Here is a 16,505-nt window from a genome sequence, read left to right as displayed (position 1 = left end):
TGTCAAAAACCTCAGTGGAGTCCCTTTAAATTTGTCCATTAAACAACTGTCAAGTTATTCACAAGTTTGAATCAAATCAAATGTACTAAAAATGCTTTGAACTATTTGCAACAAAAAAAATGGTTAACCTGTTACAGAGGATAAACATTAGGCAATCACGAAATTCTACCATGAACCAGTGCATTTCTAAGCTAAAATGTGTTCATGTACATCATATGGTGTGGTGTTGGTAGTTTTCACTGCAGGTCATGACAGTAAGCCACATTGAATCACCATAATACACAGCCACCGCATCGTTCCTGGGCAAGCTGTCAGTAAGTTTTACAGAACTAATTGCCTTCAGTTTGGCAAGGAACAGATAACTTCTGTACATGCCAGAGCAGAGGTACAGTGCAAATAACCGTAAATAAATCATAACAAAATTAACCTGCAGCCTGCTGGAATTGAACTCGGCTCACCTGATTCACAGTCTGACTACCTATTTAGCTAACGGTCATATACATCATATCCGAGTATATGACGTATATATCAATCCGGTAACAAAATAAACCAATGAAAAACAACTGGCAATACAGTCATGTAATTGATTTTATTTAATGGTTACTCATGAAAGTCAAATATTCACAAGTTTATTAATTATATACATTGATATTGCATCTCCTTACTATATGAATTACAAACTTTCATCAAAAAAAACTTTTTCAATCAGCCTATATAGATAAAAATGTTAGAAACTGGCATAGTTATTACAACAATATCCTTTCCAAGTTAGAGAATGAAATTAAATACTTATAAACTCTTATACTTATCAGTATTATCCCCAACTTACATCAAGATCTACAAGTGAAATCAACAAAAAGGTAAGTAAATATATGTATATGTTATACTTAAAAATATATTTATAATGTCAATGTGTTCAAATTTAAAATGTTCAACTGAATGGATGTTGCTTATGAAGAGAGACCGGACACCACCCTGCACATTCCCCTCCCCCTTACACCCCCACCTTCCCAAAAAAATCTTTGCATACAGAAAAAAAAACATTTTCCAAACAAATCATTATTTCAATTTAGTAATGTTGTGTTACATACATACAGGAACAAATTCATAGACAAATAAATTATATAAACAAAGCCTATCAAATGTTGAACAGAAAGCCGCAATTTTTATCATCATTACTCAAAATACTTTTAAAAATACCTTGCATATGGTAATAATAATGTATACATGTATTCAAGCATGTAAACTCATATTGATTTTTACTATCTTCTCATTTCATTTGAATTCAATTCCTTCTCCCCTGACAATATTTTTCACGTATTCAACATCTCTTGTGAACAACATCCTTACAGACATAATCCTGATAGCATGCAAATCAATGCCCGGTAGTATAACATAAATAGGTGCGTAAAAAAAGCTCAAGATGTTGGACATGAAATTAATGTTAGCTTGACTATGGAACAGTTTATATATACAAGGTTGCTATATAAAGTCTTCATCGTAATAAGAATCATCGAAATCTCCACGACCCGCAGCAGCTATATCATTGAAATCTGAATCACGCTCCATCGTAACAATTCCTTTTGATTTCTTTTTTTTCTTTTTCTCTTGTTCCTAAAATAAATCATAATATTGAAAATATATTTTACAATAAACTAGTATCAGTATACTACCTAGGATATTGTTGTTTTTTTCCCCCTAAAAAAGTAACCATTTCCATCAATTCAACTCGGTCATTACTGTAAAAACTACAGTTGAAAGACTGTTTAGAGATGTTACTTCCAATGAAGCTCTGAAGAATTTCAACACATTGCAAACTTTATCCAAAAACACTGATTAAGCCAATCTCAACTAGCTTAAGATAAAACAGTGCTAGTTAAGACTCGGGAAATCCTGAACAAAGGCTTAGATGGTACAAGGCCAACAAGTACTGTCCATACGACAACGCCCTTGACTATTATCAGTGCTTGACAAGTAAGTAAAAAGGTAACTAAAGTTATGGGACTAGGTCTGTAGTTTATAAAACTTCTTCTGAGTTCTGTCTCAAATCTCTTGATTTTGATTGGACTCAGTGAACATTTTGTGGCAGTTTCTGACCAATCAAATACTTCAGATCTGAGTTTGACCTCAGAGAATTTCTTTATAACATTGGACCCTGATCCCATTATGTTACATGATCACAGAGCGTGTGTTTCAAGTCAGTAGTTTTGGAGATGCCAGCTAAAAGGCAAAACCTTAACCAATTTCAGTGCAATAGCTCTTCCTATTCTTCAAATTGTCAAGTTCAAGTTAAAGATTATTTTACAAGCTAGAAACCTATCATGATATCAAACTGTGTTTTACATACTTTTACAAAAAAAAAACAAACAAGAGCACTGCTAGGCCGGGCATTATATACCCAAAAGTGTTTTTTTTTTTTAGTAAGGATAAAGCATTTGAAAGACATTACATAAATTAAATAAAGTATTACCTCCTTCAAATAGCAATCCTCCTATAAAGTTTGAATATTGGAATATTGTGAGCCAAATGGAACTTAAATTATGCTCTGGAAACTGTTTTCAGTTTTGAGCTAATAGCGACCTTGAACTTAAACCTTGTGACCCCAAAATCAATAGGGGTGTTCTACCCAATATGGACAATCATCCTATGAAGTTTGAACACTGTGGGCCAAATAGAAATTAAGTTATGTTCTGGAAACTGTTTTCAGTTTTAAAGTAATAGTGACCTTTGACCTTGTGACCCCAAAATCAATAGGGGTCTTCTACCCAATATGGACAATCATCCTATGAAGTTTGAACACTGTGGGCCAAATGGAACTTAAGTTATGTTCCGGAAACTGTTTTCAGTTTTAAGGTAATAATGACCTTGACCTTGTAACCCCAAAATCAATAGGGGTCTTCTACCCAATATGGACAATCATCCTATGTAGTTTGAATATTGTGGGCCACATGGAACTTAAGTTATGCTCCAGAAACTGTTTTCAGTTTTAAGGTAATAGTGACCATGACCTTTGCCCTTGTGACCCCAAAACCAATAGGGGTCTTCTACCCAATATGTGAAGTTTGAATATTGTGGGCCAAATGGAACTTAAGTTATGCTCCGGAAACCAAATTGCTAACGGACGGACGGATAGACAGACAGACGGACGCCAGGGGGTATAACATAATATGCCCGAAATTCTTTCGGGCATATAAACAAGACGGCCATGATGGCCCTGAAGTCGCTCACCTGTATATAGCGCCCCCCCCCCCCCCCAGGGCCGATTTTAACCCAAGGGCTTTTATTTGAACAAACTTGGTAGACACCCATAAGAAGATGTTTCATGCTAAACATCTAAGCTCTAGCTCATTGGGTTTCTTAAAAGAAGATTTTTTAAGTTTTTACTATACACATATAGTTAATAAATGACACCCCTGGGGCGGGGCCAGTTTTGACCCCAGGGCTTTTATTTGAACAAACTTTGTAGACACTTACTAGAAGATGTTTCATGCATAATATCTAAACTCTAGCTATTTGGGTTTTTTCAAAGAAGATTTTTAAGTTTTTGCTATACACATAAAAGGAAAATCAATGACCCCCAGGGCGGGGCCAATTTTGACCCCAGGGCTTTTATTTGAACATACTTGGTAGACACCCATTAGAACATGTTTCATGCTAAATATCTTAGCTCTAGCTCTTTGAGTTCTTTAAAAGAAGATTTTTTAAGTTTTTACTATGCGCATATAAGAAAAATCAATGACCCCCAGGGCGGGGCCAATTTTGACCCCAGGGCTTTTATTTGAACAAACTTGGTAGACACCCATTAGAACATGTTTCATGCTAAATATCTTAGCTCTAGCTCTTTGGGTTCTTTAAAAGAAGAATTTTTAAGTTATTACTATATGCATATAGGGAAAATCAATGACCCCCTGGGGCGGGGCCAATTTTGACCCCAGGGCTTTTATTTGAACAAACTTGGTAAACACTCACTAGAAGATGTTTCATGCCAAATATCTTAGCTCTAGCTCTTACGGTTTTTTAAAAGAAGATATTTAAAGTTTTTTCTTTCGGTTGCCATGGCAACCAGAGTCCTGCATGGAATTAAATTCTTTGAACAATTTTTAAAGGTGACCACCAAAGGAACATTCCTGTGAAGTTTGGATGAAATTGGCTTAGTGGTTTATGAGGAGATGTCATTTAAAGTAAAAGTTTACGGACGGACGGATGCCGGCCGGACGAAAAGCGATCACAAAAGCTCACCCTGTCACTTTGTGACAGGTGAGCTAAAAACAAACAAACATTAATCGGTTGTCTTATACCAGAATGAGATTTTCAAACTATTACTGTCTAGATGAGACAATTTTCTAAGCTTACCTTTTGTAATCTCTGTTTTTCATGGAAAAAGGAACTGGTGCTTGTACTGACCTTTTTCAAATCATCTATATTTACTGGAAGTGAATATAAATAATAAACCTACTGTTGACGACATTTCAATATCAAAGTATGTCATAAACAGATTTCATCTCAATAATATACAAGAATTTGTAACAGAGTTACAACGTCCTCTGCCTCTGGGAAGTTTTATATGAAGCATAAAATTGTGCTATTTCAAAAGATTGAGATCTCAGGACTTTCAGTCCAAAACTATGATCAATGCTAGATCTGCAAATGCAACAATAAATTTATCAAAGAAATAAAATGAAACACGGAATTTAAAAATCTATCATGTTAAGCTTTGACCTCTAAGTGTGACCTTGACCTTGGAGGTAGGATTGCAGGTGTTGTGCATGACATATTGTCTTATAATGGTAACTATTTGTGCCAAGTATTTTCAAAATCCCTTGAACTATGAAGAAGTTATAGATCAGACACAAAATATACCCTATAACAGACTATCTTAAATTTTGACCTTTATGTGTGACCTTTAACTTGGAGGTAGGGACACATGTGTAATGCATGACATATCATCTTATCATTGTGACTATTTGTGCCAAGTATTTTCAAAATCCCTTGATCTATGAAGAAGTTATGGACAGGACACAAAATATACCATATAACAGGCTATGTTAACCTTTGATCTCTAACTGTGACCTTGACCTTAAAGGTAGGGGTGCAGGTGTTGTACTTGACATATAGTCTTATTATTGTGACTATTTGTGTCAAGTTATTTCAAAATCCCTTGAACTATGAAGAAATTCTAGATTGGACACAAAATATACCCTATAACAGACTATGTTAATTTTTGACCTATGTGACCTTGACCTTGAAGGTAGGGATACAGGAGGTGTTGCGCATGACACATTTTCTTATTATAGTGACTATTTGTGCCAAGTATTTTCAAAATCCTTTGATCTATGAAAAAGTTAGGGACCGGACACAAAATAAACCCTGTACCAGACTATGTCAATCTTTGACCTTCAAGTGTGACCTTGACCTTGGAGGTAGGTGACCGGTTGTTGCGCATGACAAATCCTTTCATTATTGTTAACACATGTGGCAAGTATTTACAAAATCCCTTCAAAGATAAAGTTATGGACTGGACACGACATATATTCTCAAATGGACAATGTTGACCTTGAATGAGCAAGTGCGACCTTGACCCTGGAGGTAGGGGTTTGGTTGTTGTGCATGAAACATCGTCTTATTATAACAAACATTTGTGCCAAGTTATTTAAAACTCCTTTGATAAATAAAGTTATGGACCGAACACAGAAGTGTGACGAACGGACAGATGGACCAACGGAGCCTATTTCTATATCCCCCTTTTTTCTTCGAAAAGGTGGGGGACAATTAATGTGCTGTTACATTAAACTTCACTAAAACATCAATGTATATTTGGCAGGTTTTATGCTGATTTTTACAAATTTATTTGCTCATATCTCTGTGCTCAGTCCACTTAACCAGCTTTCCTTGATAACTAACGAGCAAACACTGTATTACAAATCTCATGCTTTGCTTCTGCAAAGCAAATCAACAATGTATCTATATCAGACAACAAAAATTGATCATACCAAATACATCAATAATTACTTACTTTTAAGTATTAATTACTTGTAATTCTTTTTCATATTCTATTTAAATGCTTTCAGTAAAAAACATGTTCTTTTCATACATATGTTAATTAATGCCCATAGCATTTTTTTGCCTACCATTCATTGTCATCACTGCTATGAAATATGCTTTATGCATATGTTTGCTTTATGCATATGTTTTTGGTGAATTTTCATAATTTCTAGACATTTAATCAGAGTCAAAATTATCAATTTTCTAAAATGTGTACCAATTATTGATTGGCAGTAAAATATCATTGATACATCAATTTAATTTCTATCGATGACAGCTCTATCAAAAAGATACAACAAAACTTGTGTTGAGTACTACAGTAACAGTAAAAATTTCCTCTCATAATACTTACGATCAATGATAATGTCTTGCATTAATTTTTCTATAAATGTGCCATAATTTTTTGAGCTCTGAAAAATAAAAATAGTAACTACCAGAGAATCATATTACCCTGAGGTATAAGTAATTAACAGTAAAGAAACCATGATCCCTTACACACGAATGTCATTTGTTTTAATTTTCACACTCTTTGCATACTGATTATTCATTTTTAACATGACAATCTACATGTATGTTATAATCAAGGAGAAATACATCTTAAAATATCCTTGCACTTTTACACATGCTTTAGTTATTTTCTTTGAATCCATATGCAAAATAAAGATATCAGTGAATATTTAATATTTCAGTACAGAGGTGCTCTTAATTTGTGACATCACAGTGCTTAATGTTTTACTTTAGGAGAGTGGTGATAGGGTCCACAGAGGGGACAACTGCATCGAAGAGAGGGAAAATTAAAAAAGATAAAACAGTCCATTTAATGTTAAAATTGTGAGACAATATCATTACCTTTTCAAACAACACTGTCCCTCTTTGTCAAACTGTTCTGATAAAATGGATCTTACAAAAGAGATATCTTTTTAAGAAATACTTTTTTGGGGAAAAAAACCCATACTTTTTTGAAAAAGGGAATGGGCCATATTTCAAACCCAAATTGGCCATAAAAAGCATTATACATACTTAGCTACAAAAGAATTTATTCATAAAAGACAACTTGACCAGCTAAGAGTTAAAGGTTGATTCAATCATGTACTTACACTAAAACTAGTTATTTTAGATTTTAAGGCATCTCGAAATTTGTTAAAATCTTCTTCTGTTTCAGGAAACATTGCATCTATACCAGAGGACTCCACTCCTGAAACACAAAGCCTTCTTTATCTACATGTAAACTCCTACAAATAATATTTTGTAAGTGTTTCTATTAAAATAATTGATTAAATTTTTTCCCTTATCTGATTATAAGAAGAAGGTTCCAATGTACTATAATGCTCAACTCATCTAGTAAATGTATCTTTAGAACTTTCTGTAACCTAGATTGATAATGTCATAATATAAAATAAGTAATTAAAAGTAGTGATCAAACGATAAACATAATGGTTGATGGCATTCTCATGTTGGCAATGATCAAATGCAGAGCTGCCAACTCCAGTTTCTTAAACTTCAGCAGTTTGTCCTTTATGTAGTTGTGTTGGTACAATGAGTCAAACTGAGAAAGTTAACAATATGGCAGAGAAAAAACAGACTAACCACCCAAAAAATTTGTTCTTGTATCTTAACAATAACTGGATTGACAGTATTATATTTTTCGACTGCGACTATATGAAAAAACAGGCATGTTCGATGTCATAAGGAAATTTTGCTTCAAGTCATAGTCACTTATGGGTATGTATCCATACTGCATAGACCTGATTTGATTCTAATAAATTCATTTGAACAAAATTAACGAGTATTATTGGCCATACAAATAAGCTTTTTCAGAAGTGATTAAAAAAAACAGACAAAAAGGCTACATATAGTCATTCACTAAGTGAAAAGTATAAAGTGAACCTAATTCAATTTGTACATGTACATCAGTCATCTGTTCTTAAATTAGCCAACTCTCAACACTCTTGCAACACACAGTCCTTTAAAATAAATGCTATACCAACATCAATGCTAAGTGAGTAAAATAGCCCCACTATTCTAGTTCAGTTAAAAATTGTCATGAAAAACAATACCAAAGGCTTCCTTTGCCAGTTTAAGATCAGACTCTTCCTGAATTTTTCTCAATCTTTCTGCCTCAGCATATTTCTCCTCTTTTGTCTTTTCTCTATTCTCTTCTTTCTATGAAATTATACATTATATCATAATAATTATATTTATTACAGTACTTCACATTAAATATTTTGTTACAATGATTTCATTAGACAGTTGTGGTGTTTGTATTATCATAGCTGCTGAAAAGTGATTAAAACTAGAAATATGTTGTGAACTTGTCATGCCACGGATGCCCTCGCATGCACCCACATTTCAGATGTTATAATATTAAGTTCCAAATTAGTTTTAAAAACTGTTGTTTTTTTTTATTTTAAGTTCAAAATTAAGCCCTTAAAACTATTCAATGTTAACACAAACCATTTTTTTTTTTAAAGTTCAAGGCACTGACACAATTCAGTGTTAACTTCTTGTAAATTGCAAATTGCATATTTGTAGCCAAAATAATGACTACATACATTTCCACAAAAGTACTATGAGTGCTGAAACTGAAAATTCAAAAATTTTCCAACATTCAAGAGAGATAACTTTGTCCAAAATCATTGAACCATGACCAAATTCAAACTTGAACTGCTTATTCATAAGATGTATCTATATGTCAAATTTGAGTTGAATGTGTACAACCGTTGGGTATATATTGAACGGAAACTAAAAAATTCTGACTTTTTGCAAAGTTCAAGAGGGATAACTCTGTCAGCTGTCATCAAACAATGACCAAATTTGAACTTGACAAGTGTATTCTTATAACATATCCATATGTTAAATTTGAGCTAAATATGTACAACTGTTATGGAAATTTCCTTTTTTTTTTAAAGTTAAAGGGGCATTTCTCTGCAAAAAATCACCGAACCATGACCAAATTCGATCTTGACCTGCGCATTCCTTTGACATATCCATATGCCAAATTTGAGTTGAATGTGTAATATCATTGGGGAGATAATAAACGGAAACTGAAAATTTCACATTATTTTCAAAGTGAAAGGAGGATTACTCTGCCAAAAATAATCAAACCATGGCCAAATTCGAACTTGACCTGCATATTTCTTTGATGTATCCATATGTCAAATTTGAGTTGAATGTGTAATACCGTTGGGGAGATAATGAACGAAAACTGAAAATTTCATAATATTTTCAAAGTGAAAGGGGCATAACTCTGCCAAAAATCATCGAACCATGGCCAAATTCGAACTTGACCTGCCCATTCCTTTGGCATATCCATATATTAAATTTGAGTTGAATGTGTAATACTGTTGGGGAGATAATGAACGGAAACAAAAAATTTCATATTATTTTCAAACTGAAAGGGGCATAACTCTGCCAAAAATCATTGACCTTGACCAAATTCTAACTTGACCTGGGAATTCCTTTGATGTATCCATATGTCAAATTTGAGTTGAATGTGTAATACTGTTGGGGAAATAATGAACGGAAACTGAAAATTTGATCAAGGGGAATAAAATCATCGGACCATGACCAAATTCGAACTGGACCTGTATTTTCCTATGATATATCCATGTGTCAAATTTGAGTTGAATGTGTGCAACTGTTACTAAGATAATGAACAGAAACTGATGATGATGGAATGACGGAAGGCGGGGGGGCATAAAAATCTTAGTATTGAAGATAGCGACTGTTTTGTTTCTGGTGTTTTCTGGTTGGGTTTTACGTCACATCAACACAGTATAGGTCATATGGTGACTTTCCAGCTTTTAAATGTTTGAATAATGAGCTACATTAAAGTTTTTGCATGACAACAACAACAATGATGCCGCAGTGATCATAATAGCTCAACTTTTTTTTATAAAACAACCTAAAAATGGTTGTAAACCATATTTAATTGGCTGAGCAGCATATCAGTTTACCATTAAGTCTTTTTTTGCTTCAGGGAAATACATTGATGCTGTAACTGGGATAAATTCTGATTGCTATTGTAAAGAGAACATGAATTCTAAACATCCTTAACTATGTTGTTTAGCACTTTTTTGCATACAATACAATCATTAGGACCTATGCATAGTTCAGTTTTTTTTAAAACTTAGAATGCATTCTATCAAATCAAAATTGATGCCAAAATTAAATGTATTAACTGTTATCCCTTTGTGAATCAATCTAACTGTACCTTAAAATTAATGATGTATTATACCATGATGCACAGCAACACTGACACTAACAAGAGCACCGCTAGGCGGAGCATTATATGCCCGAAAGTGTTTTGTCTTTTTAGTAAGGATGAAGCATTTGTAAGACATGGGAATTAGATAAAGTATTACCTCCTTCAAATAGCAATCCTCCTATGAAGTTTGAATATTGTGGGCCAAATGGAACTTAAGTTATGCTCTGGAAACTGTTTTCAGTTTAAGGGTAATAGTGACCATGAACTTTGACCTTGTGACCCCAAAATCAATAGGGGTGTTCTATCCAATATAGACAATCACCCTATGAAGTTTTAACACTGTGGGCCAAATGGAACTTAAGTTAGGGTATGGAAACTGTTTTCAGTTTTAAAGTAATAATGACCTTGACCTTTGACCTTGTGACCCCAAAATCAATAGGGGTGTTCTACCCAATATGGACAATCATCTTATGAAGTTTGAACACTGTGGGCCAAATGGACCTTAAGTTATGCTCTGGAAACTGTTTTCAGTTTTAAGGTAATAGTGACCTTGACCTTTGACCTTGTGACCCCAAAATCAATAGGGGTCTTCTACCCAATATAGACAATCATCCTATGAAGTTTGAACACTGTGGGCCAAATGGAACTTAAGTTATGTTCTGGAAACTGTTTTCAGTTTTAAGGTAATAGTGACCTTGACCTTTAACCTTGTGACCCCAAAATCAAAGGGGTCTTCTACCCAATTTGGACAATCATCTTATGAAGTTTGAACACTGTGGGCCAAAATGGAACTTAAGTTATGCTCCGGAAACTGTTTTCAGTTTTAAGGTAATAGTAACCTTGACCTTTGACCTTGTGACCCCAAAATCAATAGGGGTCTTCCAACCAATATGGACAAACATCCTATGAAGTTTGAACACTGTGGGCCAAATGGAACTTAAGTTATGCTCCGGAAACTGTTTTCAGTTTTAATGTAATAGTGGCCTTGACCTTTGACCTTGTGGCCCGAAAATCAAAAGGGGTCTTCTAACCAATATGGACAATCATCCTATGAAGTTTGAATATTGTGGGCCAAATGGAACTTAAGTTATGCTCCGGAAACCAAATAGCTAACGGACGGACGGACGTACGTACTCACAAAATGGTACTTATGTGACTTTTCTTTTGATCTTTTTGGCCATTTTTAGTCACACAAGGCTTAAAAAAAGACACACAAGTAAAAACGGAATGAATAGGATCAAAGAGAATTTACTGTTACCCATTGTTCTCCAAGTCACACAAGTACCTCTGGGTTCGTATGGACAGACAGACAGACTGACGCCAGGGGTATAACATAATATGCCTGAAATTCTTTTGGGCATATAAAAAGCAGAAATATTACATACCTCAGCTGCCTCCTTTGCAATCCTTGCAGCCTCTTTTTCAGCAATTCTTTCTGCTAAAGGTTTCTTTTTCTTCCTTTGCACTGCTTTTACTCCACCATCATCTTTAAGTATCAACAAATAGAGAAGTTCTAATATCTTTCTTATATAATTACTTATGTTGTATTAAATCATGTTCCATTCTTACTTGCACACTGAATTTGTATAATATTACAAAATGTATTTTTATTTCATACCAACATGGACCGCGTACAATACTGGTTGGGAACCATCAACCGGACATTTTAATATTTTTCTATACAGATTTCATAATTTTAAGCTTGAGATCTGAAAATTTAACAAAGTACAGATGTCAACTAAATGGTTCACACTAAAATACCAAGTGTCCAGACAGATGTGTACATAACGTCGATTTATTCCAGATAAAAGCTTAGATGTTTAATTTTTTTACAATATTTCAGCAACAAAAGCTGAAATTTCGGATATTCTTTTATTTACTCTGCAAATAATTTATATACCATTATAGCACAGCTGGTATAAGAGGTCAAACATGCTACATTGCTCAATACTGGAAATCTCTGTATTTCCCTGCATATATATATAGTATCCTATACTCATTTGTTTGGCTGAGTTAAGCACCATCTTACAACAGTCACACATTGGAAGTCAGTTATTACCTAATTTCAAAATTAACGTGTTAATTAGCAAGCATCATTTGAAAGCTATGACTTTAGACTTAAACCTACTGCTTTGTTAAACCAAGGAAAACCCTTTTATATATAAAAAAAACCCACACACATACAAGAGTATAATCAAAGTATTTCTGTCACACATCTCCAGTATTAATACATTATGTACCAGCATTAACTTGTTCTTTTTTCAACTGTTATCTCAATGAACCAGATGCATAGGATAAAACTATCATAGGATAAAACTATCATAGGATAAAACTATCATTTTGATCAACTGTTGTCAAACAAAATACACATTTCTTGACTGGCATCCAATGGTAATCATTCTTACATAGTTTATATGCCATGCAAAGTCAGATCAGTAAACATATAGCTCACCTTCCTCCTTTTTCTTGTCTTCGTCCTCTTCGTCCCAGTTATCCTAAAATACATGAACAATTACTAAATTAATTGACATCAAATTACAATATTATATCTTGTATTTTCTGTTGATATAGGGACAGTCTGGCACAGCAGATTGTGAGACAGTGCCGATCATATAACAAGTTCATAACCATAAAATTACATGTATGTCAAATATTATTGTTTTGATTACATTTTATCCCTTTGTTGTTTGAAATGATAATGATGTTTTCTGTTCCTAAAATTTTCCCCTCCATGTTCAAATTTTCCCTCTCCATGGGCCCTCCCAAAAGTTAATTCTTATCTTTGAGATACAAATCAAAGAAGTATTTCAATCAGAATTCATCAAAAGAATTACAATCCAGTGAGTGACAGGTGTTTAATTTCCATACATCAAACCTGTAAAGAAAATGGTAGGCTTAGATCTAATATCTACAAATGTATTTAATGTATAGTATGGTCACCAGTCCTCGTGCAATTTGAGAAGTTATCGACATTCTAAATTGAATTAATCAGTGTTTTTTTTCTTCCATTTATCTGGAAATGGTTTAACCTTTTACCGCATGAGCAGATTGTGAACAAGAGCTGTCCGTAAGACAGCGCGCTCGACTTTTTTATTGCTTGCCAATAAAAAAAGTTTTTGCAGTAAAAGGCAATACAAGAATCTCTGTATTTTTAAAGTGAACAATGGCCATGAGCATTAAGATATTTAGTGAAGAATTATTTTACTGAATTGTGTGATACTCCAACTTTCAAATTAATATCTCAAACAGTTCAGTCAAAAAGTGGACTGGTACTAAAAACTTAACCAAGATTCTAAGTCGATAAAAGGCCTTAATTTTTAAAACAAATCCTTGACAGAGTTACCTTCTCTTGCGTACAGATGGGGGTAATGATGTGAAATAGCATTAAAAGTTTCAAAGCAATATCTCAAAGGGTTAAGGCAATAAGTGGATTTTACCCATATTCAATGTATTTTCTAAGTCAAAAAGGGGCATAATTCTGTCAAAAACCTTGACAGAGTTATGTCCTCTTGTCTGTTGATGAAGGTCGTGATGGTAAACAAGTATGGTCAGTTTCAAAGCAATACCTCCAATGGTTTTGAAATAAAGTGAGGTGGTACAAAAAACTTAACCAAGCTCAATACACTTTCTAAGTCAAAAAAGGGCCATAATTCTGTCAAAAACCTTGACAGAGTTATGTACTCTTGTCTGTAGATGGAGGTTATGATGGTGAACAAGTATGGTAAGTTTCAAAGCCATACTTGTAATACTTCTGAAATAAAGTGGGGTGGTACGAAAAACTTAACCAAGGTGTGACGCCAACGCCGACGCCGACGCCGGGGCGAGTAGGATAGCTCCCCTTTTCATAGAAAAGTCGAGCTAAAAATGGCCACTTTCATTGAAAAGCCTCCTGTTATGAGCAGTTCAAACTGCTATGAAATTATGAAAAATGCTTCAATACTGATGAAACTTGGCACAAATGTTCACTGGACCAAAGCATTTGTAAAAGCACACACAGTTTTAAATTTCCTATTACCATGGCATTGAATGGGTGTTACGTCTCAAAATTGCCAAAAATCACTAATTTGCATTGGGTTTTTTTTTCATCAAAACTGATTTCAAAGTGCAGCAACTTCTCAAAGGATTGAGATGGAGTAAAAGGCTTTTTAGCGTTGGTTACATGTTATACTCAACATCACTAATTCCGCGTCATCATTTATTTCACGGTAATGGCATATTTTCATGTGACCATTGTTAAAATGGTCTGAATTGACATATTTTTTTCATACAATAAAACAACAAACTTTTTTTTGCAAAATATTTTAAATCTCTAGATTTTTACTTTAAACAGAACAACATTTTACAAATTTCTGCAAAAAGCAACAATAGTCCATTAAATTTGTGTGTACAACTGAAACAATCATCATTTCTAAATGTTCTTGTTAGTTGAAAAAAATTAATTTTGACTTACAAAGTAAGGATAGTTTTAATATTTAAAATCACGTAAAATAACACGATAAATTTTAACTGAAACATAAAAAATTGAAATGTAACACCATTTCCGCGATTTAAATGATGTCACACTGTTTTCAAAATGGCTGACATATGGTCTACGTTTGGGCCATTAAAATTGACTTTGACTGAATATATTGTTGTTTCCTTGTGTCATACAGCAGAAAATACCTAAATGTTACAGTCTGCGAAACAAGGCACAGGCCCGATGCCTGTAAAATCCAATACGGCTTCTTTTTATTTTGAAATTGAATTTATTATGTTACCGTAATATTAAATTTCAAATACCTGCATTTTATATAAAAAATGTAAATTTACTGCGGATTTCGTCAAGTTAATTTTTTAATCGTCGTTGTAGACAGATAGTCTGTATCTTTAAAAAATAAATTAGATATTTGAATTAAACAAGTATTTTTCTTGACAATAAACTTTAAATTTCCAAAGTCGGATAATAAATGGAAAAGCTATATGGTATTTTGTAAAGTAGGTATCTGTTGCAAACGGGCATTTTCGCTTAGCGCCAGTAAATAATCGATCGATGTACCTTTATCAGGTGCGCGACAAGATATTTAAGCATTTATATAGGGTTAACTGGGAGTGTCCGATCCCTGTAATAAAAATCCCTGCCGTGAACTAAGAGGAGCACAGTTTACCTTAAGAACCACCTAAGGCCATTTTTATCATGTCACATGTCCAAAATTCTCTTAGCGATGAGGGTGCTACTATCCCCCTTCAAACCCCCTAAACAGAAAGGGGCACATCCCCCCTCAGGTACCCCCCTTGATGAACCTTTTTGATAGGGGGCGGCGCTGAAAAAGTGATCACTTTTTTTTAACAACATTTCTCAGACAATGTTTGGGGTCTAAATAGGACATTTTTGGCACTAAATGCGAGGCCTCAAAGAGGAGGGGTGAGAAGCGGTCAAAACACGTCTATATGAGGTAAAAGAAAAGTCTAATGACTAAAGCGAAGGCCATAATTGTGTTAAAATGGCAGTCCACAGGGCCAGATCAGCCAAGCGTCTGAGAATTATCGTGGTTTCCATGAGGCCACAATGGCACTAAATATTGAATGGGGATTGTAAAATGTAATACAGGCTTGCCAGGCTGTAGCTTACATGTGTATATTTATTACAAAAAGTACACTGGAAAAAAGTAAACATATGGGCAACTAGGAAGTCTGTTCTGAAATGAATAGTTCTGAAATGAATGTTATTCATCACAAAGTTTTACGACTTCTAATGGGCAGAGAATCAATGTAAAATTGTTCCAAAAAGTTTTTAACATACACACAGAAAATATTCCAAATAAAATCAAGTCATTTTTCAACTTGGTGCGATTCTGACTCATAAATATTTCATAATACAAATAATATAGAAATCCGGCGGGAGGGGTACCTTTATATCATCGCCTGCATCTTCTCCCTCCCATTTATCACTCGCACCAACAGTCGGTACCGCGGGCTCAAAGTCATCGGCATCTGAAAATACAATAAAATCATCTATAAAATATGTAAAAAGACAAAACTGCCAAACACTAAACAAAAATATGTGAACCACATGACATTACCCCATTCATCGGCAGACATCTTGAATTAGGTGTGATACCACTATATTTATCGGTCTACTTACATTTCAGTGTTAAGTGACTGTAAAGCTCATAAGGAGCTGCTAAGTTAAGTATGACAAAAATATTATTGGCAGCAACATCAACAACTCTAAAAAGAAGGTAAAATACTCAAGCATACTTAATTTAAGTTATTTTAT

The 16,505-nt window shown here is 34.0% G+C and overlaps 1 protein-coding gene across 1 annotated transcript; it reads right to left on the bottom strand.

Moving 5' to 3' along the window:
* Positions 1 to 574: 574 nt before the first annotated feature.
* Positions 575 to 16,358, bottom strand: LOC132756424 (eukaryotic translation initiation factor 3 subunit J-B-like). Its single transcript, XM_060747497.1, has 9 exons — positions 16,309 to 16,358; positions 16,137 to 16,219; positions 12,702 to 12,744; positions 11,635 to 11,735; positions 8,100 to 8,205; positions 7,140 to 7,237; positions 6,395 to 6,452; positions 4,354 to 4,427; positions 575 to 1,614 (listed from the first exon to the last, which is right to left on the bottom strand). Exons 1-9 carry the CDS (start codon positions 16,325 to 16,327, stop codon positions 1,483 to 1,485), a joined length of 714 nt encoding a protein of 237 aa, XP_060603480.1. The 5' UTR covers positions 16,328 to 16,358; the 3' UTR covers positions 575 to 1,482.
* Positions 16,359 to 16,505: the final 147 nt, after the last annotated feature.

The sequence above is a fragment of the Ruditapes philippinarum genome, unplaced genomic scaffold, assembly GCF_026571515.1.
Source record: "Ruditapes philippinarum isolate M1 unplaced genomic scaffold, ASM2657151v2 ctg789_1_1_1_1, whole genome shotgun sequence".
Taxonomy (NCBI): Eukaryota; Metazoa; Mollusca; class Bivalvia; order Venerida; family Veneridae; genus Ruditapes; species Ruditapes philippinarum.
This window is presented reverse-complemented; position numbering and strand designations above follow the sequence as displayed.